The 25,250-nt window shown below is 49.6% G+C and overlaps 1 protein-coding gene across 5 annotated transcripts in view; it reads left to right on the top strand.

Moving 5' to 3' along the window:
- Positions 1-44: 44 nt before the first annotated feature.
- Positions 45-25,250, top strand: part of TTC23 (tetratricopeptide repeat domain 23) — a 28,957-nt gene continuing 3,751 nt past the window's right edge. The window contains exons 1-10 of one of the 5 annotated variants that reach the window (XM_059678136.1): positions 45-171; positions 1,123-1,322; positions 1,840-1,963; positions 2,870-3,020; positions 3,691-3,816; positions 8,644-8,821; positions 12,645-12,750; positions 16,919-17,130; positions 17,601-17,750; positions 21,232-21,354. In XM_059678136.1, the coding sequence (XP_059534119.1) occupies positions 1,143-1,322; positions 1,840-1,963; positions 2,870-3,020; positions 3,691-3,816; positions 8,644-8,821; positions 12,645-12,750; positions 16,919-17,130; positions 17,601-17,750; positions 21,232-21,354 (1,350 nt within the window). In that variant the 5' untranslated portion in view covers positions 45-171; positions 1,123-1,142. Of the gene's footprint in view, positions 349-1,122; positions 1,323-1,839; positions 1,964-2,869; positions 3,021-3,690; positions 3,817-8,643; positions 8,822-12,644; positions 12,751-16,918; positions 17,131-17,600; positions 17,751-21,231; positions 21,355-25,250 lie in introns of all 5 variants that reach the window. The other 4 variants (XM_059678135.1, XM_059678137.1, XM_059678138.1 and 1 more) reach the window with 4 other exon arrangements.

Raw genomic sequence — 25,250 nt, 5'->3', positions numbered from 1 at the left:
TTGGTCGAGAGCATCGCTTCCGGCCTGCTGGCCCCGCCCACCCCCGGCCCTCGCTTCCGGCTCCGGCTCCGGCTCCGGCTCCGGCTCCGGGCTTGCTGTCAGGAAGGAGTAGCTTTTTGCTTTTGCGGCGTGAGGGTGTGATTTGTCCGGCTCCAACCTCAGAGGCCGCCGGTAACTACTCTGCGCTCTCGTTCGTGCGTCCATTCAGGCATCCGTGCACGCATTGAATGTATACGTTGAGGGATTACAACAATGATTGATGCCGGGCGCTTGTTGGGTTCCAGGCGGCGTGCTAAGAGCTGCGCGTAGCTTACCTCTTTTAACCCTCACAGCAATCCCATGGCACAGGTACCATGATTCTACCCCCTTTGACGGGTGAAAAACGGAGGCCGGGTGGGTTTCGGCACCATGGCCAAGGTTAGGGAGCAAGCGGTGAGCCTGGGCGCCGGGTTTTCAGGGCCCGGCGGTGCGCGCTGATAGGTTCCTGCCAGAGAGGAGGCGGTGACCTGGTCTCTGAAACACCTGTTGTGAGGAAGGATCGCTAGAAAAGACAGTGACAGCTTAGTCGTTTAAATATTGAGGCGGTTCCTAGCGTGGCTGAATAGGCTGTGCATAAATATTCCTTCAATGTCTATATCAGGGAATAAAGACAGCAAAGGACGAGAGCTTTATGTTAAAGAAAAAAAAAATCCAAGCATTGTTAGGGAACTTTAAAAAAACACACACAAATGTTTTAAATACCTTGTTTGGTAACGTGACCACTTCCTTTTTTATTTTATTTTTTAATATGTTTTTATTGCTTTCAGAGGGGAGGAGAGAGAGAGGAACATCAATGATGAGAGGGAATCATGGATTGGCTGCCTCTTGCACGCCCCACACCTGGGGATGGAGTCCGCAGCCCTGGCAGGGACCCTGATCGGGAATCCAGCCGTGACCTGGTTCACAGGTCGAGGCTCAACCACCGAGCCACGCAGGCTGGGCGAGAATGCTCCTGTTTTCAAAGAAGTCCTGAATATAGTGTTGAAATCTTCCTGGAGCCTACCCTCAGTTTCTAGGGAAAAAGTCGATATGAAAAAGATCACCTAACACCTCTCTCTTTTTTTTTCCCCATTTAAAAACCAGAGGATAATGCCTATAAAGCTATGCAAGAATCACAGGAAACCCACATATCCAAGTACTTAGACGAAATTGTGGCGGCTGTCAGCGTCACGCCGAGAAAGAAGTTCGCCAGCAGGCTGCCTCATTCGGTCCTCTTCCAGCCTCCGCGAGAGCAACTCCAGCTCTGCGAAGAGAAAGCAAAGTTCTACTCCAGCCGGCGCGAGGTGAGGAGCCTTCCTTCTCCATCCCTGTGCCCGGGCCATTGAGAAGGGCAGTGGCTTAGGTGACGTTCCCAAGAAAATGTGTATGTATGTACATGCACGATGGAATATCATTCAGCCATAAAAAGAAGGAGATTCTGCCCTGGCCCGTGTGGCTCAGTAGTTGGACGTCGACCTATGAGCCAGAGGGCCACTGTTTGATTCGCCGTCAGGGCACATGCCCCCGTTGCGGGCTCGATCCCCAGGAGGGGGTGTGCAGGAGGCAGCCGACTGATGATTATCTCTTACTAGAGGCCCGATGCACGAAATTTGTGCAAGGGGCTCGGCCCTCGCAGCCCCGGCTTCATCAGAAGGTCGTCCGGAAGGTCGTTGGGCTGTCTGGTCTAATTAGCATATCACGCTTTTATTATTATAGATTGATGTTTCTATTTCTCTCTCCCTCTTCTTTCCTCTCTGAAATCCATAAAAATATATTTAAAAAAAAATTTTTAATAGTAAGCCTGTTTTCTTTTCCTTACAGTATAAGCAGGCGATCCAGGAGCTCGTGCGCTGCGTGGCGTTGACCAGGATCTGCTATGGCAGCTGCCATTGGAAACTAGCAGAGGCGTATGTTAATCTGGCTCAAGGCTACCTCCAGCTGAAAGGTGAGCTCAGCTCAGACCCAGGAGGCTCAGTTGGTTGGATTCTGCTTTTTCCCCCCAAATTGGACTAACATGTAACCGCAAGGATTAAACTACCCTGATCATTCTCCTCTGCACACATGGGGAAGCCATCTCCCTTCACAAAGAGTCAATAAGATTTTTTATATATAATGTATAAAAAAAGAGCAGGAAGATTTGCACCCTTGGAGTTTTGTTTTTTAGGGTCTTCAAAGTGGGGTTCTTGGGCCCAGCTGGCATGGCTCAGTGGTTGAGCATCGACCTATGAACCAGGAGGTCACAGTTTGATTCCCGGTCCAGGGCACATGCCCCGGTGGCAGGCTCGATCCCCAGTGTGGGTGTGCAGGAGGCAGCCCATCACTGATTCTCTCTTGTCATTAGTGATGTTTCCCTCTCTCTCTCTGCCTCTCTCTTCCTCTCTGAAATCAATAAAAATATATCTTAGAAAAATAGATAAATAAAAAGACCATTTTCGGGGAGAAAAGATCTTATCTTGACTACAAGGGGTGGGGTGTGTGGAAATTTCATCTACTGTACTAGGTATAAAACACTGTTTGGTTGCTACAGTTATGACAGTATTTCCCGCTGTCCCGGTACCTCGCCCCTTGACAGTAAGTAGGTCAAGGAGACCTCATTGGATTCCCTGACCGTAAGAGACTGATGAAACACCATTTCCATGATCCCTCTTCCGCATGTCTCTTTGGGCACTCGCACAATGTTACCTCTAAGATGTGTTCCCAGAGTGGGACTGAGGTATGAGAGCCTGACCAGCGTGGCACAGTGGTTTGAACGTCGTCCTAGGAGCCAGGAGGTCACAGTTCGATTCCCAGTCGGGGCACATTGCCCACTGAGATGATAGAGAAATTGAGACTTCCTCTTCTTTGTCCCTAGGAACGTCCCTGCAGGCCAAACACCATGCAGAGAAAGCCAGAGAAATCCTCACCAACTCCATCGTGCCTTCCTGTGATGACAACACAGCTGTTTTCAGGTGTTCCGTTGAGCTATTCCATACCCTGGGGAGAGCCCTACTCTCCCTTCAAAAGTATCCTTTTGGCCCTTTTCAGTGTGGCTCTGTGGGTAGAGCGTTGGCCTGCGGACTGAAGGGTCTCGGGTTGGCTTCTGGTCAAGGCCATGTACCTCGGTTGCAGGCTCGATCCCAGGCCGCAGTTGGAGCTTGTGCAGGAGGCAACCAATCAGTGTGTTTCTCTTACATCAATGTTTCTCTCTCTCTGTGTCTCTCCCCATCCCTTTCACTCTCTCTCAAAAAAAAAAAAAAAAAAATCAGTGGAAAATATCCTAGTTTGAGGATTAACAAAAATAAAAAAAGTATTCTTTGGCCTCTACTTACAAAGAGACATACTATTTATGTTCCTTATATATAACTAGAAGCCCAGTGCACGAAATTCATGCACAGGTAGGGTCCCTAGCGGTTGCTGGGTGCCAGCTGCCGGCTGGGACCTCTCTTTCCCCAGCTGCCTGCTGCCACCACCACTGGCCAGGGCCTCCCTTTCCGCAGTTGGCCGGCCGGCCCCGCCCCTGGTCGAACTCCTGGTCGAGGGGACAATTTGCATATTAGGCTTTTATTATATAGGATTCTCAAAGCTGACAGGTGACCCGGGAAGGGTGATGGGAAGTGTAGAGAGTCCAGGATGTCCAGGAACTAGGGTCCTGGAATCCAGAACCAAGGGTCATGTTTCCTGAACACAGCTCAGATTTAAGGAGGCCACAGAGAACTTGGCGAAAGCAGAGACGCTTTCAGAGGAGCTGCTGCGATGTGGAAGGATCGTGAAGGAAGAGTGGATAGAAACCCAAGCTCGGATCAAGCTGTCATTCGCGCGGTAGGTTTCCAGGGCAGGACTTTTCGTAAGCATGACGGCTGGCGGTTCTTTGCCGGAGGACTCTGTCTCCAGACAGGAAGTTTCTTATTTTTAAAATCTGCCTTTATTGACTTCAGAGAGGAAGGGAGAGTGAGTGAGAGAGAGAGAAACATCAATGATGAGAGAGATTCATTGATCGGCTGCCTCCTACATGCCCCCTCCTGGGGATCCAGTTTTTATTTTAGCATCTATAACTTAATGTATAAATTACCCTTTAAGCCAATGATTATTCACGTGATCTGTGTTTTAGTTTGAAGATACGTGAGATTTTTTTTTCCCTGGGTGTTTGGGTGCTATTCCTGTCTAATTTATGGTATTATGGACAGAAACATATTTGTATGGTATGGGTATGGACTCTGCAATTTACTGAAGCTTTCTTTGGGATCTAGTCCAGGGCCAAGTTTCGGGAAGGTTGCCAGGGAGCTACAAGGGAAATTGTGTTCTTTAATTGCCGTGTGTAAGGTTGCAATAAGTCTGCCTTAGGGGTGACTCAAATTCACATTTTTGTTTTATCTTTTGCGACTTTGATGTATTAGTTTTGAAGGTAAGCGCGCTTGAATTTTGACGCACAATTATTGGGCTGTTTAGCGCTGTCCATGGTTCTGCCAGTCATTGTTTTATGCAGTCTGATATGTTCTGTTGGGTGGGAGGTTAAAACAGCAGCATATCTTATTTATTATTTTTATTGACTTGAGGGAGAGAGATTGGTGAATTTCAGAGGGAAGGTGGGTGGGTGGGGAGAGACTGTCGGGGAACTTATATGCATATATGCATAACCCATGGACACAGACAATAGTGTGGTGAAGGCCTGGGAGGGGCGGGGCCGGGATGAATGGGGAGGTCAGTGGGGGTAAAAAGGGGCGGACATCTGTAATATTTTCAACAATAAAGGTAAATTTGAAACACTAACCAAAAAAAAATACTTAAAAAATAAGCTGATGGTTGCCTCTGGCAAGAAGGTAGAATAGATCAAATGGTGATATGTTCATCCAAAGAAAATGATCAGAGCGTTCCTATGCTTAACGTCATGAGTGACTCTCACAAGCAGTGGTTGTGTAAGAAGCCAGACCCCCAAAGAATTCATCATACCGTCTGATCCCATGTTTGTAACAGGAGATGGTAGTGGTTGCAAAAGGCTGCTAGCCCAAAATTGCTCCCTGCCCAGAAGTAGGCATTCTCTCGTGCCCTGTAAGACAGGAAGTATGCAAGTCAGAGGCCCCGGATCTGATGTTTGTCGCCATCTGTTGAGATCTGACTAATGTTACTTGTGCTTCATGTTGAACAACCTTGCTGCAAAGTCGAGTATAAATGCCTTCCTCCACCCAGAATCCGGCACCTCCTCTCCAGAGTGCTCTCCAGACTAGCGGTACCAAATCTCGCCAGCAGGTGGCGGGCCCTGTACGCATCTGTCCTGAATGCCTGTGAGTCCCCTTTCTCAGCTGCCCTACAGTTAGTTACCTTGTCTTTAGGGGAGTTGTTTTAAACTTCGCTACTTCCTTTTCCATCCTGAACCTTCACCTTGACCCAGTTACTGAGACTCGCATGTTTCAACTGATGGTTTTCATGCAATCCCTCGGCTTTGTTTCCGGACTGAAGTGTGACTGTTTTGCCCACACTGATCTGCTCTAGAAAGCAGTGAGGCTTTGCCCTGGCCGGCCGGTGTAGCTCAGCGGTTAGAGTGTTGGCCCGTGCACCAAAGGGTCATGGGTTCCATTCCCATCAAGGGCACATGCCTTGATGGTTGCAGGTTTGATCCCCGTGCGGGCGGCAGCCAGCCAATCAATGTGTCTCTCTCACATCGGTGTTTCTCTCTGTGTCTCTATGCTCTCCCCAACCCCCTAGTCTTCCACTCTCTCTAAACATCAATGGAAAAAATATCCCGGGGTGAGGCTAAAACAAGGAAGAAAGCAAAGGAGGCTTTGGTTTGTGCGTTTCTGTAGCTACAGTCCCAAGCACAACGGCCAGGTCCTGGAGGTGGAAGGCCCGGATAAGCCCTCAGGCAGCTCTCACGGGATTTGTGTTTCTCTTAAAAGGGTATCTTTTAGGTGCATCCACCTCCTCCATCGGCCTCGCCTTTTATGGTGCCCGTCGGCCAGGCCAGCTCTTTCCTCCTCGGGCAGGCAGATGAGTGCTGCAGAGTGACTCATGCTCCCAGCCTCCCATCCCTCCCTGGGGCCTGCAGCTCTGTCCCTCCTACCTGTCCGCCGCTGTCCCAGCACCATTCCACCCAGTCATTCTTACTCACTTTGGAGAGCGAATCCAACCTGTGTTCCGATTCCCACAGCTTTTTGTTGTTGTTATTGTTGTTGTTGTGTGTTTTGTTAATCCTCACCCAAGGATATTTTTCCATTGATTTTCAGAGAGAGTTGAAGGGAGGTGGAGAGACGAAATGGATTTAATGATCCATTCTCATGAACATGAGAGTAAAACTTGTAAATTGCCTTCACACTTTCCCTCCTGGAAATGCCATTTCCCTGATCCCTCTTCCGCATGTCTCTTTGGGCACTCGCACAACATTATCTCTGAGGCGTGTTCCCAGAGTGGGACCGAGGTATGAGAGCCTGACCCACGTGGCTCAGTGGTTTGAGCGTCGACCTAGGAACCAGGAGGTCACAGTTCGATTCGCAGTCGGGGCACATGCCCGGGTAGTGGGCTCAACCCCCAGTTGGGGGCGTGCAGGAGGCAGCCAATTGATGATTCTCTCTCATCATTGATTCTCTCTCCCTCTCCATTCCTCTCTGAAATCAATAAAAAAAGATAACCCAAAAATAGAGTATGAGAGATGTTTTCTGAGCAGAGGGGTTCCCAGTTCTGGGGAAGCACAGTGAAGTGATCACAGCGTCACCCCACTCAGTCTAGGACAGCGGTTCTCAACCTGTGGGTCGCGACCCCTTGGGGGTCAAACGACCCTTTCACAGGGGTCGCCTAAGACCATCGGAAAACACATAGATAATTACATATTGTTTTTGTGATGAATCACTATGCTTTAATTATGTTCAATTTGTAAGAATGAAATTGGGGGTCCCCACAGCACGAGGAACTGTATTAAAGGGTCGCAGCATTAGGAAGGTTGAGAACCACTGGTCTAGGACCTCAGACCAGAGCCAGGACTAAGATGAGCAAGCCCGGTGCCCAGGACACGCACGCCATTTAAGGAGCCTTGGAAACGAGAGGCCGATTCCTGACTCCCTGGGCACATGCTTCATCCTTTATGAGCATGAGAGGAACAAGGTGATTTTTTTTCCCTTTACTCAAATATCTGTGGTATTGTCTGAGTTCCCGAGGTGCAGTTCGGTGGAAAAAATCTGCAGTCATTTTGAAACTATGCCACTTGCCCCAGATTCTAGACCAGAGGTTGGCAAGCTTTTTCTGTAAAGTAGGGGTGGGGCGTTATTTTCTGCCCGGGGCCATGTGGATATTTATCACATCATCCGTGGGCCATGCAAAATGATCAGCTTAAAAATGAGCCTGCTCTGTTTGGTCAAACATGTAATCAACTCACCCCTAATGCCCCTAGGGCCAGACCTAATGATTTCAGGGGCCATATAGGGACGTTCCAACCCAGCCCTGCTGTAAAGGCCCAGGCAGTCAGTATTTATGCTTCCTAGGCCATATGCAAAAGCAGCCCTGGACAGTGTGTAAGCAAGTGGGCGTGGCTATGTGCCAATAAAACTTTATGTATAAAAACAGTACATTTGACCCAAAGGCCATACTTTGCTGACTTCTGTGTTCAGTTATGTGATCTTTGTCTCCCAGGAACCGTATTCTTTGGCTGAGTGATCTGTTACCAACCCTGGTTTCAAAGCCTCTTTCTGTCACCAGAGATGCTAGCAGGTTTTCTCTTCAGAAATAAAATACGATGCTTTCAAAGCCCAATTATTATATTCTCAGCTTCTTTTTAAAAAAAATATTTTTATTGATTTCAGAGAGGAAGGAAGAGGGAGAGAGAGAGAGAAACATCAATGATGAGCGAGAATCATGGATCAGCTGCGTCCTGCACACCCCACACTGGGGATCGAGCCCACAACCCGGGCATGTGCCCTGACCAGGAATTGAAATGGCGACGCCCAACCAACTGAGCCACACCCGCCAGGGCTAAATATTTCTTGATGCATTTGTGTACCTATAGATTAGATGTAAAGGTTTTGTATAGCATACAAAGTTATTTTTGTAATTTGCTTTTTCGCTTAGAAAATGTAGTGGATGCACTTCTGCATGGATAAGTATGGATCGACATTAACTTTAATGGCTAAGTGGCGTTCCGCGGTGCATGGATGTACTTCCTGGAACCCGCTTGGACGGTTGCCTATTGGTGCACTTTAAGTGCTTTGTTCTTTTCCGCTATTACAAAGAATGCTTAGATAAACATTCTTACATGCAGATCTTCTTGTCTTGCCAGAGTATCTCTTCAAGATAAACTACTATGGGCCCCCCCAGGCCAGTGTGGCTCAGTGGTTGAGTGTCGACCTGTGAATCAGGAGGTCACAGTTCTATTCCCAGTCAAGCCATATGCCTGGGTTGCGGGCTCAATCCCCAATGGGGGGCGTGCAGGAGGCAGCCGATCCATGATTCGCTCTCATCTCTCATCATTGATGTTTCTCTCTCTCTCCCTCTTCCTTCCTCTCTGAAATCCATTAAAAAATATACATTTTTTAAAAAGTCATAGCTGGCTCAGAAACGAACCTGGACAGCAGGGATCGGAGAGCCAAATCCTCACCACCCAGACCACCCGTATTTCCAGCATTTTCCATTGCATTTAGTCTAAAAACTGTCACTTTGGTGTTTTAGGATGTATCGGGGCTGGAGGAAATCGAAAGAAGCTCTGCCTTACTACCAAGAGGCTTTAGAACACACGGAGAGCAGCAAAGGGGAAAAGAGTCTCGAATGTGTGCCGGTGCTGAGGGAACTGGCGGGCGCAGAACGGGCCCTGAGACTCCACGACGCGTCCATCAACCACTTCCTGCAGGTGAGCTGCAGCACGCTGGCCGCCAGAGCTGTTCCAGGCCCAACGCTGTTCTTTTTCTTTTTAATATATTTTCATTGATCTCAGAGAGGAAGGGAGACGGAGGGAGAGAGAGAGAAACATCAATGATGAGAGAGAATCATGGATCGGCTGCCCCCTGCACGCCCCCTACTGGGGATCGAGCCCACAACCCGGGCATGTGCCCCGACCGGGAGTTGAACCCGGGACCCTTCAGTCTGTGGGCCTACGCTCTCACCGCTGAGAAAACCGGCCAGGGCATACTTGTCAAGTGTGACAGGCGACTTTTCTTCTTGTTTATTCTTGAGGTTCAGAAAGATTAGAGAGTTTCTGTTAAGACTTGCCGATTCTTGCTCAAGAGGTCCCTTGGTGAAATCTAAATAGCATTGGATTTGGAATGGGAAGATCTGATTAAAGAAGTCACTTAACCCCTCGAGAAAAGAAAAGGAAAGGGAAGAAGACCCTCACCCACTTCACAGACCCGCTCACAGGGTCAAGACGGACGGTACTTTGTGAGCCGGTGGGCGTGTCCCCTGCACAAGCTCCTTTTATGTGTCAGCAGCCGCCATTAGACGTTTATCAAGGCCCCCCTTTTCTCTAGGGACGTCCCCTAAGACACAGAAAGGCCCAGTGTGGCCACAGCTCTCGGGGGGAACTCATGCCTCAGAGCCATTTATTCGATCCACACAAAGAAAAGGGGCTTATTACTTCCTGTCTTGTTTGTCACTCTGTATTCCTTCTCGGGGACAAGCACCAGAGAGAAAGACCTTTCGTTTTCTGCAGAATGTACAACAGTCCAAAGTCTTTCAGGAGTGAACCCATGCAAGTGGAGCCAGCCCCACGAGGCCACCGCCGGTGGAATCGGACCCTGACCTCCTGGTTCATAGGTCAGCGCTCAGCCACCGAGCCACGCCGGTGGGCGCACATCAGTATTTCCGAGAGGATACACGGGGAACAGTGGGCATCAGGGAGCTATCCGGAATCAGACTGGGCGTGGGGAGAAGAGAGAGTACGGCTAGGGACAGAAGGGAGGGGGCATTGAAGTTGTTATTCATTCTTTCCTACCACTTAGACCAGCGGTTCTCAACCTGTGGGTCGCGACCCCTTTGGGGGCCGAACGACCCTTTCACAGGGGTCGCCTAAGGCCATCAGAAAACACATAGATAATTACATATTGTTTTTGTGATGAATCACTATGCTTTAATTATGTCCAATTTATAACACTGAAAATACATCCTGCATATCAGATATTACATTATGATTCATAACAGTAGCAAAATTACAGTTATGAAGTAGCCACGAAAATAATTTTATGGTTGGGAGTCACCACAACATGAGGAACTGTATTAAAGGGTCGCGGCCTTAGGAAGCTTGAGAACCACTGACTTAGGGTTTTTAAAGGGACAGGCAGGTGTTCGCGTTCCTATCTAAAAGCCTACTTAAGTGTGAAGAGAACACCTACTTGCAACCAAAACTGGACGAAAATGCAAGCCCCCGACACATCTATTTTGGTGCTAGCCCTCACCGGGGTGGCGGGCAGGGCCTTTTATCGCCAGCCCTTTGGAGGAGCTAAAATTGACCGCTGGAGAGCTGCCACGGAGGACTCTCTCCGACTATTAAAAGAAACTGGCTCAGGCCGGGGCCCCGAGAACTGGGTTTTCTACGGCCACGGGCACCCAGCGACGTCCCTTCCAGCTACTGCCCCGGGGAGTCCCAGCTCCGTCTCACTCTTAGCTGAGGTCCCCCCACTGCCCCCACGCCCCTGTGGTGTGTGCGGCCCTGAAGAGCTTCCCTATAGCGAGCCCAGAGCAGAATCATAACCATGATTCCGTTGGCATGTGGAGCGGGGCAGGCTCACATCTCTTTCTTCCTCTCCCCAGACACTGACCACGAGGCCCCTTGACGCCATCCCCGTGGCTCCCGCTGTCTTCACTCACAGGGCGTGGCTTTCCGGGGCGCCTGCTATTTGAAAAGCATCTCCAGTAGGCCCTTCAGGCCAGATCGGAGAGGTGGGGGAGGGAGGGGATGGGAGGGAAATGACTAATTGGGGCATTGCCAAGACCACTTTCTCCCATTTGTTTCTACGCTTTAATAACAAAAGTAGTGGCCAAACAAGGGATATTATTAGCATTTAAGAATATGAAATTCTGATGGTCCTAACACAGCCATGAGAGTTATGACCAGCAACCTTGGTGTGGAGTAGCCCCTATCGTAACAAGTCTAGAGCTACCGCCCACTGCCCGGCCGGTGTGGCTCAGTGGCTGAATATTGACCCATGAGCCAGAGCCAGGAGGTCAGGGTTCGATTCCCGGTCAGGGCACATGCCCGGGTTGTGGGCTCGGTCCCCAGTGTGGGGCGTGCAGGAGGCAGCCGGTCCATGATTCTCTCTCATCATGGATGTTTCTCTCTCTCTCCCTCTCCCTTCCTCTCTGAAATCGGTAAAAACATGTTAAAAAAAAAAAAATATATATATATATATATATATATATATAGATAGATAGATATAGATATATATATATATATATATATATAGATATAGATATATATATAGATATATATATATATATATAGATAGATAGATATATATATATATATATAAAGTGTGCAGCTTAAATATCAGTTGTGATTCCTATGTTTGGCCTAGTGTTTCTGTCCTTGAAACGCGTGGTATTTTGGTCTTTCTGTTTTGGGCAATTTGTGGAGAGCTCCCTGCCCTCTCGCAGTAGTGCCTTGTGTGACTTGGTGTTTCTGTCTGTTTCTTCCTCTACCGCCCTACTTTCTGGCCCACGCGTGTCCTGTAGCGGGCGATCTGTAAGTACCTGTGTAGCGGATCAATGGACACACGTTACTTATAGGCATTTGTAAAACTCCCCCTGCTGATAGGCAGGTGAGAAGTGACTTTACCCTTTCATCCGCGCATGTATTTTACATCTTTTTACTTGAAGCAATGCACTTTGTATTTTACTTGCAAGGATCCATTATTATTTCATGTCCCCCAGATCATAGGGTTGTGTTTTTTCCTGAAGGAATTGAAAAATCGGCTTTATTTTTAAGGCGGGGGCGGTGGGGGGGGGAGACCCCATGCTGAGCTGACCAGTAGGTGGAGGGTCGGGGCTGGCCCACTTCCTCTGCACAGCACTGCCCCCCCCCTTTTTTTTCTTTTTAAATCCTCACCTCAGGATATTTTTTCCATTGATTACTAGAGCGTGGGAGGGAAGGAGGAAAGAGAGATGGAAGGAGGGGAGGAGTGGGGGGAGAGAGAGAGAGAGAGAGAGAGAGAGAGAGAGAGAGAGAGAAACACCGACATGAGAGAGACATTGATTGGTTGCCTCTGCACTTGCCCCTGCTGGGGCTGGGGGACCCGCAACCCAGATATGTGCCCTTAACCAGGAATCGAACCCATTACCCTTTCATCCCAGGGTTGATGCTCTAACCATTGAGCCAAACCCTTCAGGGCCGCAGTGGCCCTTTTAAATCCATCTCTTTCCTCCTGGAGGCCCTCCCACCTCCTCTGCCCACACCCCTCTCCCAGGGGCAGAGCCTGTGAAGTAATTTGCTTAGCGATGGGCCCTGGCCTCTGGCCGCAGCCTCGAGCCCTTGGGGACTCAGTGCCCAGTGCTTTCCCACTCCCTCCACGCAGTGCTGTTAAGGTCCACCTCTCCCAGAGCACATCGTTGCCTCCACATCCATCCCATTGTCCAGCGGGCTAGAATGTTCCTTGGCGTCCTTATCGCCATGAGAACAGTGAGTCCCCTGGCACTGCTGCCAGGCATGGAAACCAGCCTGTTCCTTCTTCCCACGGCGACAGGCGCATCTCATCGTCCTGAGCGCAGAGCCGTCCGGAGAGGAGGCAGCGGAGTCCGCGCGCTGTGTCGCCCGCGCCGCTGTGGCTTCCGGGAGGCCCGAGCACCACGGTGAGAGCCGCCTTCCGTGGCTGGGTGGGGGGGTGAGCGGTGGGCGCTGCCTGCTGCCCGCCTGGCCTGCACACGTCGGGGCCTTGGGGATGGGCCAGCAGGTGGACGGAGCTGTGACGCAGGCCCTTCGGGGAGCGGCCGAGGCGTTAGCCAAGCATCTTAGCGTCACCAGGTCCTTGGTGTCTCCCTGTGCGGCCTTCCTCCCAGCTCTGGTTTCCAATACAGCGGGTCTGCACCCGAATGTAGGTGGTAAAGAGCCGCGGGAACCCGGGCTGGGCGCCCAGGGAGGTCCGCTCTGCTTTCAAAGGTGATCAGTTTTTATTTTTAAATATGTTTATCGATTTCAGAGATGGAGAGAGAGAGAGAGAGATAGTAACATCCATGATGAGACAGTGATAGTAACATTATTGGCTCTCACATCGATGTTTCTCTCTCCCTCCCGCCCTGTCTCTAAAATTCAGTGGAAAAAAATATCCTCGGGCAAGTCTTAACAACAGCAAAAAAGTTAAGGCCAATAAATACAAGGCAAAAATAAAAAAGACTAATTAATGAGGGGGGAAAAAATCTCCTTTGGGGCATCTTCCCTAGCCTGCCTGCTGATTGCCCATGCAAGGCATTGCCCTCCGATGAAAAAATGTCGCTGGCCCAGCAGCCAGCGCGCATCACGCTAATCCCTTCGCCCCGAGCCTGCCCCGCATTCCTTATGCGGACAGCTCTGCCTAGAAGTCAGGCGGGACCCGGATTGCATCAGGCCTCCCCCAGCAGCCCCCGGACCGGGGCCAGGCCGGCTTCCCAGGGCCGCCGTCGACAAACTTGGTATCAACAGCTCTCCCAGCCCCGCCTGCCAGGGGGTCAGGGCTCTTAACTCTCCTCACGAAGGATGTGAGGATGAAGTGGGTGGAAGCCAAGTTCATGTCAGTGTAAACCTTCCAGAGGCCGAGCACGGCGGCCTTGTTTGGAAGTGGCCCCATCTGCCTCCGGGCTCCAGGGGGCCGGGCAGCGCCAGGCACCTCCGAACGGAACGGGCTCTGTCCCATCGGAGCCTCCGGGGCGGGGGTGGGTCCCTGGCTCCGTGAACCAGACTCATGAGCGTGGGGTGCATTCTTTTTTGTTTTTTTTAAACCCTCACCCGAGGATATTTTCCCATTGATTTTTTAGAGAGAGTGTAAGAGAGAGGGAAAGACAGAAACGTCGATGTGAGAGAAACTCATCGATTGGTTGCCTCCTGCACGTGCCCCGACCAGAGCCCGGGCCAGGGAGGGGCAGCGGAGGGCCTGCAACCGAGGTACGTGCCCTTGACCGGAATCGAACCCGGGACCCTTCGGTCCACAGGCCAGCGCTCGGTCCACTGAGCCACACCGGCCAGGGCTGGGGTGCATTCTTGAGGTATAGCTCCCTGTGCACCAATATGTTCCCGGCCCCCACGTGGCCTAGCCTCTCCCCACATTTTGCACAGTAGACGGGAAATATGAAAGTATCAGAACCGAGGCCCTGGATCTTGATGAAGTCTCCTCTTTTTCACCCTACACCCGCCTCCCTTTTCTCCACTCTTCCTCCTGTTCCCTGCCTTCTCCGCCTGCTCCAGGCTGGGCCCGGCTCCCTGTTGTCTGGGTTACTGATGCTCCTTGCGTCCCGTGTGCCCTAGAGACACCGGAAGTCAGGCAGCCCCTGGCGTCCTCGTGCACTCCGCTCCGATGGGCTCCTGACAGGGGTCCTTCACCTCTTCCCATGGCCCTCCTTAGCTGCCCCTGCTGCTAGACACCACACCCCACCTCTCTCCCCTCCTCCTCCTTCCTCCCTCCCTGGCCTCCCCACCCTCTTGACCGCCCTGTGCTCCGAGAGGGCCTGCCTCAGGTCCTCCTCAGGGCCCGTCTCTCATTACGAAATGTCCAGCCAGCCCGAGCCTGGCCTGCCTCTGTGCTCCCCAAGCAGATGTCAGCATCCATATGTTTTATTAAAATATACACTGAGTGGCCAGATTATATTGACCACCCCATCAGTACTTCATTGACACTTCCAAAAATACTGAATACTGAAAACTTCCTAAGCAAATACTCTCCAGGTGTTATTATTATTTGCATAACTAATTCACTTCATTGTACTGATGGGGTGGTCATCATAATCTGGCTGGTCATAGTAATCTGGCCACTAGGTGTATTTTTATTGACTTCAGAGAGGAAGGGAGAGGGAGAGAGAAACGTCAATGATGAGAGAGAATCATGGATCAGCTGCCTCCGGCACGCCCCACACTGGGTGGGGACTGAGCCACGCCCCAGCCCAGCCCTGCGATGCCCTCAGGGCACGCCTAGCAGGATCTGAATGGGTTCAGTCTGCTTGCTGGGTGATGTGCTCCTCGGGGTTCATGCCAAGCTGGGCTCTAAGACTTTCCGTTTTCAAATTCCCTGGGGTCCTTAATGCTTTAGCACAGAGTGCAGAGTCTTTCCCAAGACCATCACAAAAGACCATTGTTGCCGCTACACACAGGCCTCCCTTTCAGTGAAAGCTGCCCAGAGAGTTACAGGAATTGTTGGTGGCTTAATCTATTTTTAAAATATATTTTAATTGATTTTAGAGAGGAAGGGAGAGAGAGAGAAACATTCATGATGAGAGAGAATCATGGATCTGCTGCCTCCTGCCCGTCCCCTACTTGGGGATCGAGCTCACATCCCGGGCATGTGCCCTGATTGGGAGTCAAACCCTGACCCCCTGGTTCCCAGGTTGACTCTCAACCACTGATCCACGCCTGCCGGCTACAGGGATTGGTTTTAATTAAAGCCTCCTGCCCCGCCGTGTGCTGAGTCGTGACCCTGTATTCCTCATGCTCTCTGAGTGAAGTCACACAGACGGAACAGAGCCTGACGGGGCTGTGAGGGGACCGGACACCACGGGGCCGCACTTCCTCCCTCGCCCTGACGTGCAGACAGCCTGGCCAGTCTACGGGAGTGAAAAGGGGAGAAGATTGATGGCCTTGACCTGTGCCCCGAGGGCTCAGGTTTACAGCTAAGTCATGTTCCCCTGCTTAGGAGAGTGACTCATCCGCTGCCCAGGCCAGGGCCTCGGGTTGCTGAGGATTCTAGAAGAGGTGTTTCGGTGGTGGTGGTGTTTTTTTTTTATTGAGGGTTGTGTTTGTTTAAAATATTTTAAAAATATATCTTTATTGATTTCAAAGAGGAAGGGAAAGGGAGAGAGAGATGGAAACATCCGTGATGAGAGAGAATCATGGATCAGCTGCCTCCTGCACGCCCCCTGCTGGGCCTCGAGCCCACAACTGGGAATCCAACCGGTGACCTCTTGGAATCAACCTCTGACCTCTTGGAATCAACCGCTGAGCCACACCAGCCGGGAAAGATCCTTGCTCTTCAGGGAGGGCTTGGTTCCGTTCTTCGGGTCATTTCCAATTAGACAGAAAACAGAACTCTCCGGCGTACTCCACTCGCTGGTGTTGAGACGTGGAATGTTGATGTCGGTAATGCCTTCAGAGCCAACAGAACAAATGCCACGTCATGCCCCGGTCGCTGTCATCCGATCATCGACGCAGGCAAAGTGAACGCAGAGTTTGAGCATTAAATTGCGATGAGTCAGCTGCAAGTAAAAGGGAAGGAAGGAATACTTTCCAGGCAGTAGAATTTTCTCCTACCAAGAGAAAATTAAAAAGTGGAGTAATACTCTAGAAATGTAGAAATGTACAGACACCACCACCACCACCCCCACCGCCATTGGCTCAGTGGATAGAGCGTCAGTCATCGGACTGAAGGGTTCCAGGTTCGATTCCCGGTCAAGTGCACGTACCTCGGTTGCAGGCTCGATCCCCGGCCTGGGTCGGGGCACATGCAGAAGGCAACTAATTGATGTGTCTCTCTCACATCGATGTTTCTCTGTCTCTCTCCTTCCCTTCCACTCTCTATAAAATTCAGTGGAAAAATATCCTCGGGTGAGGATGAACAGAAAAGAAAAGAAAGAGGAGTCTCTTTGAGCCGCCTGCAAACTTGCCGATACCTTGCATGACCGCCTCCCTGGGAGAGCTAAGCTTTCTGGAAAAAGCGAGGAAAGTAAATGGCCGTGTCCTTCTGAGATCCGCATCTTTTCTGATGAAACAGGCAGCTGAGCGGGCAGACGGCAGCCTCCCCAGCAGGGTCCTCTTACCCGAGTGCTTATGATTTTCAAACAGTTCGCCGCGCTACAAGCATCTCTGTGGTTCCCATTCAAATCCGCGAGCCGTTTTCACAGTTGTTGTCGCGGTGCTTTGCTTCAGATGTGGCCGAGCGGTACTTCCGAGAGAGCCTGGCTCACCTGAAGGATGCGGAAGGGATGGGGAAAGCCAAGTTTCTCTCGGTTCAAGACGAATATTGCCATTTTCTGCAAGGCGCTGGGCAAGAGGAGGTGAGTGAGTTGGGGCCACAGCTGGCCGGTTATCTGCACGGGCGACCCAGTTGATACCCACAGGGCCACGCAACTCCCTCGCTCTGCGAGCATCCAGTAGGCGTCTACTTTGTGCGAGGCGTGGATGAGGAAAGCCATGTGGCCACTGTCGGGCAGTGAGCTACATCATTTTCTTTCTTTTTTAATATATATATTTTTTATTTCAGAGAAGAATGAAGAGGGGGAGAGAGAGACGGAAACATCCATGATGAGAATCGTGGATCAGCTGCCTCCTGCACGCCCCCTACTGGGGATCGAGCCCACAACGGGACATGTGTCCTGACAGGGAATCAAGCCATGATCTCCTGGTTCCCAGGTCCAGGCTCGACCACTGCGCCACACCAGCTGGGCTACCTCGTTTTCTTAATGGGCCCTGATCTTCGTTAGCTTTGGAACGCATTTAACCAGACAGCTTTGTGTCCCTTTCGCAGAGAGCGACCTCGATCCTGAGAGAGTCCCTGGAGGCCAAAGTGGGGGCGTTTGGTGATCTCAGTCCTGAGGTGGCGGAGACCTACCGGCTCCTGAGCGGCGCCGACCTGGCGCAGGGGAACCACGGCGGGGCCCACAAGAAACTGAACAAGGTAAACCTGGAGCCGACACCAAGGCAGAGAGAAGCCCTCCTCCTCTCCTCCCTCCCACGGGTCGTCTTCTCTCCCTCCCCATGCTCCTTTTACTTTTATATTTTTAAAAATATACTTTGATTTCTGAGAGAATGGGAGGGGGAGAGAGAGATAGAAACATCCATGATGAGAGAGAACCATGGATCAGCTGCCTCCTGCATGCCCCACACTGGGGAGCGAGCCTACAACCCGGGCCTGTGCCCTGACCGGGACTTGAACTGTGACCTCCTGGTTCATAGGTCGAGGCTCAACCACTGAGCCACACTGGTCAGGCCACCATGCTCTTTTTAAATGGACCTTTCTAAGTGGTTTATTTAGGAAAGATTATTTCACTTTCACAGTTGATCTAAACTAACACTTTTTTGGTAAAAGATACAGTAATCCTCTTATACAAATATATATATATATATATATATATATATATATATATATATATCTTTTAATGAACTATCAATTATTTTTACTATGTACATTTTTAATTTTTATGGAGTGTAATTTATCTGTCTTTTATTGTACTCTCTGTGCACACAGTTTATAGAGGAATTTTTTTGTGTTCTTATAGTACTTATATATTTAGTTCTTTTTTATTTGAATGTATTGGGGTGACATCGGTTAATAAAATTATGTAGGTTTCAGGGGTACAATTCTATAATACATCATCTGTACATTGTATTGTATGGTCACCCCAAGTCAAGTCTCTTTCCATCACCAGTTTCTTCTTGAATTTGGAGTTCATTTGCGTGGACGGTGTGAGGTACAGATATAACGTTTTTTGTTTTCTAAATGGCTACCCAGTTGTCCAGCACCATTTTATTAAAGAGCCCAGTGGTCTGAGATAACACCTTCACCATAGACCACATTTCCACATGAACTTGAGTCTGTTTCTGGATTTCTCTTCTACTCCACTGATGGCTTTGTTTGTGTAAATGCCGGTTCCTCGTTGGTTTTAAATTTAGAGATCTCATAGCAGGGCTCAGTAGCTGGGAGGACTAGACACCACTCGTGGTTTCTCTGACTCTAGAATATCTGGTTTCCAGGTCTTCTAGCCTGTGTGTGTGTGTTTGTTTTTCCACATGAATTTTAATGTGAACAGCTTGTCTCGCCAAATACAAAGTTTGGTGGTATTTTCTGGAGGATGGTGTTACTTATAAGTGAACTTAAGGAGCGCTGACAGCTTTATGGTGTGGAGTCATTTTATTCCAGAGCAGGGATGTCGTTATACTTGTTGGTGTCCGCTTTTGTCTCATTTAGGCCCGTTTCTAAAGTGCCCCTTTATCCTGGGTTTTGCACAATTCTTACCCGGTTGATTTCTAAGCATTTTATCTCCTTTAATGCTGTTGTCTGTGGAGTTGTATCCACTGTTATGTCTTCCGACTGGTCACTTTTGTGTATGTGAAGACGACTGGTTTCTCTGTGTGAATTTTATGTGCTGCTGCTTGCTTAATGCTTTTCCTGCCTGAGTTAATTGGAGCATTCTCTCAGGTTTCCAGGGTATAGCCTATTACTTCATCGGCAAATGGTTTGACTTTTTGTTTTTCAGCTCTGGTGGCTCTGCGTGATTTCTCTTGTCTCATCGCGTCGGTTCCTACCTCCAGGACAATAGTGGATGGTAGTGGAGGTAGCGGGCGCCCTTGTCTTGCTCCTGATCTTAGTGGACATGCCTCTAGGTCAGTGACGGCGAACCTTTTGAGCTCGGCGTGTCAGCATTTTGAAAAACCCTAACTTAACTCTGGTGCCGTGTCACATATAGAAATTTTTTGATCTTTGCAACCATAGTAAAACAAAGACTTATATTTTTGATATTTATTTTATATACTTAAATGCCATTTAACAAAGAGAAATCAACCAAAAAAATGAGTTCGCGTGTCACCTCTGACACGCGTGTCATAGGTTCGCCATCACTGCTCTCGTGAGTCTTCATTCAGTAGATGCTGGCTTTGGGACTAAGGTTTATGTATTTTTATCATGTTAAGGAAGTAGACATCGCATGGTTTTTTGTGTTTGTTTTTAATTAGAAATAAGTGTTGGATTTTATCAAATGTTTTTTTAGCATTGGTGGAGATAATCAGATGACTCTACTTAGATCACTTCATATGGTATATTTTATTCTAGTATTAAACCAACCTTGCATTCCTGGAATAAATGTGCTTGGTTATACTGAATTATAGTCTTAATATGAGGTTGGTTCTGCCTGCTAATGTTTATTTTACAATTTTTGCACCAATATTTACAAGTGATATTTAAGTATCAATGTTATATTTGCTTCATAAAAATAATTTGGAAGCTTACCTTTCTTTTCTTTTTTTTTAACTTTTTTATGGAATGTATTGGGGTGACGTTGGTTAGTAAGATTATGTAGGTTTCAGGGGTGCGGTTCTCTAATGCATCATCTATATTGTATTGTGCGCTCACCACCCCACCTCAGGTCTCCTTCCTTACCTTTATTTTCTATGCCCTGAAGGAATTTATGCAGCATTAAAACTATCGAGTGCTTGAAGTTTTGCACTTCCTGTAAAACTCTTTAGGTCTTTTTAGGGGGAAATTCCTTGACAGTTTTCTCTATTATACAAAAAATTGATTTGTTGAAGTTTTTGATCTTTAATGGGGTCATTTTGGTGTATTTTTCTAGGTAATTATCTCGTTTACATTTACATATTGATTTGCATAGGGATTTGCAACATAGTCTCATGAATTTTTAAAATTTTTACTTTTTAAATAGTTGCATTCCCATTGTAACATCTCAGTTTTACATTTGGATTTCTCCTTTTTTTTTTTTTCCGGACTGGGTTGGGAGGGAGGGGGAGTAGGGAGAGGTTTAGGGAAGGTGTGTAATAAGTAGTCCTGAAAGAGTGTAGCCTGGGGGAGGCCAGCATCCCCAGGTTGGAAATGGGGTGAAGAGGAGTCTGGGGGGCTGGAGGGTACAACCCATTTAAGAAGCAGAGAGTGACTGGGGAGGACTGTCTGTCGGGGAGCACCCGGAAGACGTGCGCAAGGCTCTGGGCGGAGTTCCTAGGTCAAGGGGCTGAGATTGATCCTTTAGGTGACTGTCCCGACCGTGGGCTCTGAGGCCAAATCCAGCCCACTCCCTCGTATGGCCCATGAGTTTGCTCTTTATTTTTATTTCTTTTTTATATATATTTTTATTGATTTCAAAGAGGAAGGGAGAGGGAGAGCAAGAGAGAAACATCAATGATGAGAGAGAATCATGGATCGGCTGCCTTCTACATGCCCCCACTTGGAGTTGGGCCCGCAACCCGGGGATGTGCCCTGACCGGGAATCAGCCATGACCTCCTGGTTCCTAGGCCTACACTCAACCACTGAGCCACACCGGCCGGGCTGGCCCAGAAGTTTACAATGGTTCCTACCGCCCGGCCGGCTGGAGAGGGATCCTGCCGTGCCCCCATGGCGCATCTGTCTGTCCTCTGAACGTTTGTGTTGCAGTTGTCCTGGAGGAAGATGATGGTAGCTTGCTCCATGACAGTGGCCAGGGGATGGAGCAGAGTCGTGGGGGAGTCGAGGGGTGTCGATAAGGATAGAGAGCTCACGGCACTTGGCAACGCAGAGGTGAGGAGTGAGGGTGCGGCCAGGCTCGGGGAGAGCAGTGGAGTGAGTGGCAGCGCCTGTGCCCCCCACCCCCCCCTTCTCGCTCATCTCCACATCCCTCCTCGTTCCCGCCTCACCTGTTTTCCCCTCACGGGGACCTTCCTTCCTCCTGTGCACAGCTCAGAATTAGTGCTCCTCCAGGTAAGGGAGCTGCAGGGGGGTGGGGTGTGCATGTGAGAGAGGAAGAGAGAGAGAGAGAGAAAGGCACCTGCCTGAGACCCCACCCCCGCCATCACCTCCCACCAGGTGCTCCTCACCTGGCTGACCCCCCTCCCATCCTGTGGGTCTCCATTTGAATGTGAGGCCTCACCGGCCCAGGTACCTCTACCACCACCGACCTCCCCTCATTTTATTCTTTCACAGCCCATGTTCTTTTTTTAAAAAAATTAATTTATTTTTTAAAGATTCATCTGGATACTCAGGTCAGGGTTTTGTCCACTTACAGAAAAGTGAGGAACGCCCCCTCGCGGCTGGTTTCCAGCAGGGGCTTCCCTGGAGGAATGGAGAAAGCCCAGGAAACCTCCCAGAAAGCCTCCCGGGGCGGGAGCTGTTCTCCCGCAGGCGTCTGGGGCGTCTTTTATTTCGCTCAGTGAGCTGATCGCAGCGCCTGGCTCCCAGTCGGTCCCGTTAACACCTGCTGGCTTTGTCTCCGAGTCAATGTCAGTGTCAAGGTCTTTCTTTATCAGAAGAATCCAAGTGCATCCTTCGCGCCCAGTGCTTTAAAGCACATTTCGCTAAGAGCAGCAGAACATCGAAAAATCCAACTTCCGGTTCTTAGAGTCACGTGGCTACTCAGCTTCGGACTCAGTTGCCCAGCTTCGGAAAACACCTTCCGGGAAAAGCCAGGAAGGGGTTATGTCGCTTTAGAAGGAAAACCATTTCCGTTCCCGGATGGACCGTGTTTCCCGTCTTGGCACCTGGTACGGCGGCCTCCGTGGGCGCTGTCATCACACAGGGATGACCCGGGGCCGGGGTGTTCCTCTCTCTCCCGGCTGGCATCCCTGAGCACCTCTCTCCCGTCAGCTAGAACTTTGAGCAAATCTGCTTCGTGAGGATAAGTAGCCCTTTTTAAAAAAGAAATCGATTCATTCCAGGAAGACAGGAGTCCGGATTGGCGTCGAGGAGATGGGAGGGAGCCGGGGCTCACCTCTCTCTGGGCTGATTCTTGGAAAGGGCCGTTTTATCCAACCACGATCCACTCTCCCTCCTAACGCAGTGCCCACAGGGAAAACAATGAGCGCCCAAGGTCAAGGGTAGAGGGACAACTGGTAGGATACCATCAGCTGCCTTCTCCTGGGGGGTGGGCGCCTGAGCTCACTGCCTGATAGAAGACATAAAACATGACCCCCAGGAAGTGCCCACTTCTGCCCTGCCCGCCCCATACCGGATGACTGCTCCCCCGCATTTGACATCATCCCCACACTGTATTTTACTGTGGTTTTCTTTTACGTGTTTTTTTTAAGCTTCACATAAAATATATATAAAATGTGCCTATATTATCTATAATTTGCATTCACCTGCAATTTGCGCTTTTCTGCCTATAACCCTGAGATTCATCTACACGGACACACACACACCAGAAATGTGCATGATATCACGCATGTACAGTCCATGCGCATGTTACAGGTTGCTCATCCATTGGCCGAATCGCCAAATGGCTCTGTCACTCTATCTGAAAGCGTGCTTGCTCATGCGTGTTCTTTGACAGACCTAGGTTTCCCGTGATCAGACGATTCGTTTTGCAATCTGGCAGGTGAAGGGCAACCTCAGAGAAGTTTTAGGTTGGGTGTCTGGTTATTGGTGAGGCTGGGCATGCTTGTCCGCTGTCCTGGTTTTCCAGGTCTTTGAATCATCCTCTTACATCTTGTGCTCACTTTTCCGTACGGAGGTTGTGTTCATTTCTCTCATCGCCTGGTGGGAGTTCTTGATCTATTCTGAATGCTAATCCTTTCTCTGCTTTGTGCAATGTTTCCCCAGTCTGTATCCTTGGCTTAAGCTGAATTTCGGTGCACAGGTATTTTGAGTTTTAATGTAAATTTTATAAATCAAATCTTTGGGTTCGTCCAGATCTTGTCCAAGAACTACTTCTGCATAAAGGTCGTCTCCAGTATTTTCACCTAAACGTTCCACGTTTTACGTTTCGTATTTAGCTCCTCAGTCAGCCCGGGATTCACTGCTGGGCTGGGCGTGGGGCAGGGGTCCATTTCCTTCGGTTCCATTCATTGACGAGTCCAGCTCTCCCTCGCCGACCCCTCAGGGTCACTTCTCTCCTGTCATCTGTCATGTGTTGGGCTCTCTGCCATGTCCCGTTGGTCTCCCTTTCTGCCCCTGGATGAGAACTGCACTGCCTTCGTTACTATCTACCTATAAAAATGAAAGCGTACTATGCTAATTAGACTGGACGTCCTTCTGGATGACCTTCCGTACAAAGCCGGGGCTTCGAGGGAAGCTAGTGCTGGCAGCCGGGGGAAGGAAGGCCTACTCTTGCATGAACTTCGTGCATCGGGCCTCTAGTCGTTTTATAAAGATGGTGACGGTAAAGCAGTTTCTTCCACCTCCTTCTTCTTCAACATTACTTGGCCCGTTTGGGGGCACAAATTGAATCTTTATCTTCCCCCTGAGTTTTCCCTGGCCAGGTACAAGCAGTCAAGTGGCAGGATCATAAGCAGAATAAAGCTGAATCTTTAACTCCTCAATCAATGACTCCCTAGGAAATTGCTGTGTAGTAACGATTACAGAGAGCCCATGGAAAATGAAACAATAGTTTGATTTTGAGAGAGAGAGGAAGGGAGAAGAGAGAATCATCGCCGTGAGAGAGTGTAACATGGATCGGCTGCCTCCTGCACACCCCCTCACCCCTACTGGGGATCCAGCCCACCACCCGGGTACGTGTCCTGACCTGGGAATCGAACCTGCCACTTCTGGGTGCACAGGATGATGCCCAACCAGCTGAGCCACACTGGGCAGGGCACAGAACTTTTTTTTTTTTTTTTAACGTGTCTGGGCTGTAGCAAGGGTCATTTAAAAATAGAAACTGCACACCATCCTCTCCTGAATACCAATTCTCTTGCCTTTATTTTTAAAAATATTACTTTTTAAACATATTTTTGCATACAGGTTGTCACAGAGGGTTCTGTAAAACAGTGCTAGAGCTGTACACTTGTTTCCAAGATCCCTCGGAACATCCAAGTTGAAGGTCAGACTGTCCCTAGCATTCACAGTGAAGGTCAGACTGTCCCTAGCATTCAGTGAAGGCCAGACTGCCCCTAGCATTCATGGTGAAGGTCAGACTGTCCCTAGCATTCACGGTGAAGGTCAGACTGTCCCTAGCATTCACGGTGAAGGTCAGACTGTCCCTAGCATTCAGTGAAGGTCAGACTGCCCCTAGCATTCACAGTGAAGGTCAGACTGTCCCTAGCATTCAGTGAAGGTCAGACTGCCCCTAGCATTCAGTGAAGGTCAGACTGTCCCTAGCATTCAGTGAAGGTCAGACTGTCCCTAGCATTCAGTGAAGGTCAGACTGCCCCTAGCATTCACGGTGAAGGTCAGACTGTCCCTAGCATTCATAGTGAAGGTCAGACTGCCCCTAGCATTCAGTGAAGGTCAGACTGCCCCTAGCATTCAGTGAAGGTCAGACTGTCCCTAGCATTCACGGTGAAGGTCAGACTGTCGCTAGCATTCACGGTGAAGGTCAGACTGTCCCTAGCATTCACGGTGAAGGTCAGACTGTCCCTAGCACTCGGTGAAGGTCAGACTGTCCCTAGCACTCGGTGAAGGTCAGACTGTCCCTAGCATTCATGGTGAAGGTCAGACTGCCCCTAGCATTCGTAGTGAAGGTCAGACAGGGGTCTGTGACT

The sequence above is a fragment of the Myotis daubentonii genome, chromosome 21 (assembly GCF_963259705.1).
Source record: "Myotis daubentonii chromosome 21, mMyoDau2.1, whole genome shotgun sequence".
Lineage (NCBI taxonomy): Eukaryota > Metazoa > Chordata > Mammalia > Chiroptera > Vespertilionidae > Myotis > Myotis daubentonii.
This window is presented reverse-complemented; position numbering and strand designations above follow the sequence as displayed.